This window comes from Antrostomus carolinensis, unplaced genomic scaffold (genome assembly GCF_000700745.2).
Source record: "Antrostomus carolinensis isolate BGI_N321 unplaced genomic scaffold, ASM70074v2 scaffold36288, whole genome shotgun sequence".
In the NCBI taxonomy this organism is placed as follows: domain Eukaryota; kingdom Metazoa; phylum Chordata; class Aves; order Caprimulgiformes; family Caprimulgidae; genus Antrostomus; species Antrostomus carolinensis.
This window is the reverse complement of record NW_010333533.1, coordinates 6,536-9,053: the sequence shown is the minus strand read 5'-3', so window position 1 is coordinate 9,053 and position 2,518 is coordinate 6,536. Positions and strand designations below refer to the sequence as shown.

General features: G+C 57.3%; 1 protein-coding gene across 1 annotated transcript in view; it reads left to right on the top strand.

The window, feature by feature from the left end:
- LOC104529540 (SRC kinase signaling inhibitor 1-like) overlaps window positions 1-2,518 on the top strand; it is a gene marked incomplete at its 3' end in the record, with an annotated part of 14,246 nt that overhangs the window by 6,239 nt on the left and 5,489 nt on the right. Inside the window, 4 exon segments of the mRNA XM_029086463.1 lie at window positions 327-474; window positions 1,523-1,841; window positions 2,164-2,312; window positions 2,314-2,405. Coding sequence (XP_028942296.1) covers window positions 327-474; window positions 1,523-1,841; window positions 2,164-2,312; window positions 2,314-2,405 — 708 coding nt within the window.

Genomic DNA, 2,518 nt, shown 5'->3' with positions numbered 1-2,518 from the left:
GTAGTGCCTCCAGTAGCTCCATGTCCTTCTGCTGTTGGTGGCCCCAGCACAGGAGGCAGCACTGCAGGTGGGGTCTCAGGAGAGTGGAGCAGAGGGGCAGAATCCCCTCCCTCGACCAGAGCCCATGCTGCTCTGAGTGCAGAGAAGGTTGTGAGAAGAGGAGCCATGGGGGGCTGTGGGGATGCCTCGGGGGGGCACAGGGCAGAGGTAGGAGGAGCTTTGCCATGCCTGTGATGGCCGTGGTGGTTTTGGTGGGCAGGAGGTCCCCTGGCACTGCCAGCACCGGTCACCAGCACAATGGGTGACCTCCTGCTCTCTCACCCCAGCCCAGTTCCCCAGCCTGCAGAGCAAGATGCGAGTGGTGCTGAGGGTGGAGGTAGAAGCTGTCAAGTTCCTCAAGGAGGAGCCGAACCGCCTCGATGGTCTGCTCAAGCGCTGCAAGACGGTGACGGACACCCTCGCCCAGATCCGCAGGTGAGCCCCAACCCCAGCCCTGCAGCCCCTCAGTGCTCACCTTGACTGTCCCCCAAATAGTCCCATCTCCTGCTCCTTATGAGAACCTTGAAGGACACAGCTGGTCCCTTCAGTTGTCCCTGTGCTGCTGTCCTCTCTCTATTATGGATGCAAATCCCATGGGCTCATTTTTCTGCTAAGGAACTAAAATAAACCTCCCTCGGTCCTCTCCAGTGTGTACCTGGGAACTCCTCTTTCTAAACTGACTTTTCCTTATCACCTTGGAAAAAACCTTGGTCCTGCACCAAGCTAGAAAGACAACCCTTGGCATGGGCAGAAATCTCTTTCCTGAGGAGCAGAAAAACATTCTGCTGGAGAAAAAAAATCATCTTCTAGATGTGATGATAGCGACAGAGGCTGGGTTTCGATTGCCCCCCCCTGCCTCTTCCCATTAGGACATCTCTTGGGATGGGTCATGGCTTGGCCACGTGCGAGCACCAGGCTGGCCCCGGGCTCATTGCTCGCCTGGTTTTCTGTAGAAGTGAGTTTGTGTGATCACACGGTGTTTGAATCTGTCTACCTGTCATTCCCGTAAGGAATCCTGAATCCTAATGGCAATTTCAGCCAGATCTGATAGGCAGGATTTGGAGAGATCCCATTGCCTACAAGGTTCATGAAAATGGACAGCCAGGTAGAGGAGCTCCTTTGTGTGCTCCCCCAAGAGGGAGCATCAACTCCAACCCCTTTCTAGACATCAGAGAACCTAAACCTTCAGCCATATAATGCAGAGTTGCTGAATCACAGATTGGCAGGAGTTGAAATGAACCTCAGGAGATCATCTAGTCCAACCCCCCTGCCAAAGCAGGTTCACCTAGAGCAAGTAACACAGGACTGCATCCAGGTGGGTTTGGAACATCTCCAGAGATGGAGACTCCACACCCTCTCTGGGCAGCCTGTCCCAGGGCTCTGGCACCCTCAAAGCAAGTTTTTTGTGGTGTGGCTTGGAGAGGGTGCAGGAACCCACCCTGTACCGTGCAGCCACCCAATGCTTTCACTCTGTCCCTGGCAGGCAAGTGGATGAGGGCTTGTGGACCTCCTCCAGCAACCTCAGCCAGTCCCCCAAGAAGGTGGCCCCTGAGACGGACTTCAGCAAAGGGCTGGATCTGGAGATGCCCACCAGCCCCCCAGTGAGCCTCCATCACCTGACAGCTGCCACTGAGACCCTGGGCATGCCCAGCTTTGGGCACAGCCCCCCCCAAACCCAGACCCACCCTTCCAAGAGCAATAACCCTTCCCGAGCTCCAGAGATGGTACCAGCCAAGACACAGACAGGCCCAGAGACCCCCAGCAAGAAGAGCGTGGACAAGGCTGTATCCGTGGAGGGGAGAGTCTGGGGTGGGTTCCTCATCTGGGGGCTCTTGTAGAGGGTCTGTCTCTCTATCTCCCAGCTGAAACTGGGAACAGGAGCTGGGTCCATCCTCCTCCTTGCTGGGTTTGTAGCTGATGGGATGTCTAGAGGGTGGGGAACCCCAGGTGATGTGAGCAACCTTGGGAGCACCCCTCAATTGCATATCAGGAGGTGTGCAGCTTAGGGAAGGGGATCTCCCCAACTCCTCCTGGCAGCAGGACCATGGGTCACATCCTGCTTACAAGGACAGGAGAAGCTGTGGTGTGGATGTGGCTGCAGTGGGCTCTACCTGCTGTCCTCAGGCTGCCGAGCGGGACTGGGAGGAGAAGCGGGCGGCGCTGACCCAGTACAGTGCCAAGGACATCAACCGCCTCCTGGAAGAGACACAAGCCGAGCTGATGAAGGCCATCCCTGACCTGGAGTTTGCTGGCAAGCACAAACAAGCCACTGGCAGCGGCAGGACGCCCTCAGCACAAACCCTCCAAGCCACAGCACACACCGAAATCGGGGGGCAAAGGGGACCCCAACGGCCGGCGGGGCTCAGGTACGGCGTGGGGTCCACCTCCAGATCCCCAGCCTAAGGGATCCTTGATCCTGCATGTGCCCTGGCCGTGCTGTCACTGGTAGGTCCCCTTGAGCTGAGCAATGTCCCCAAGG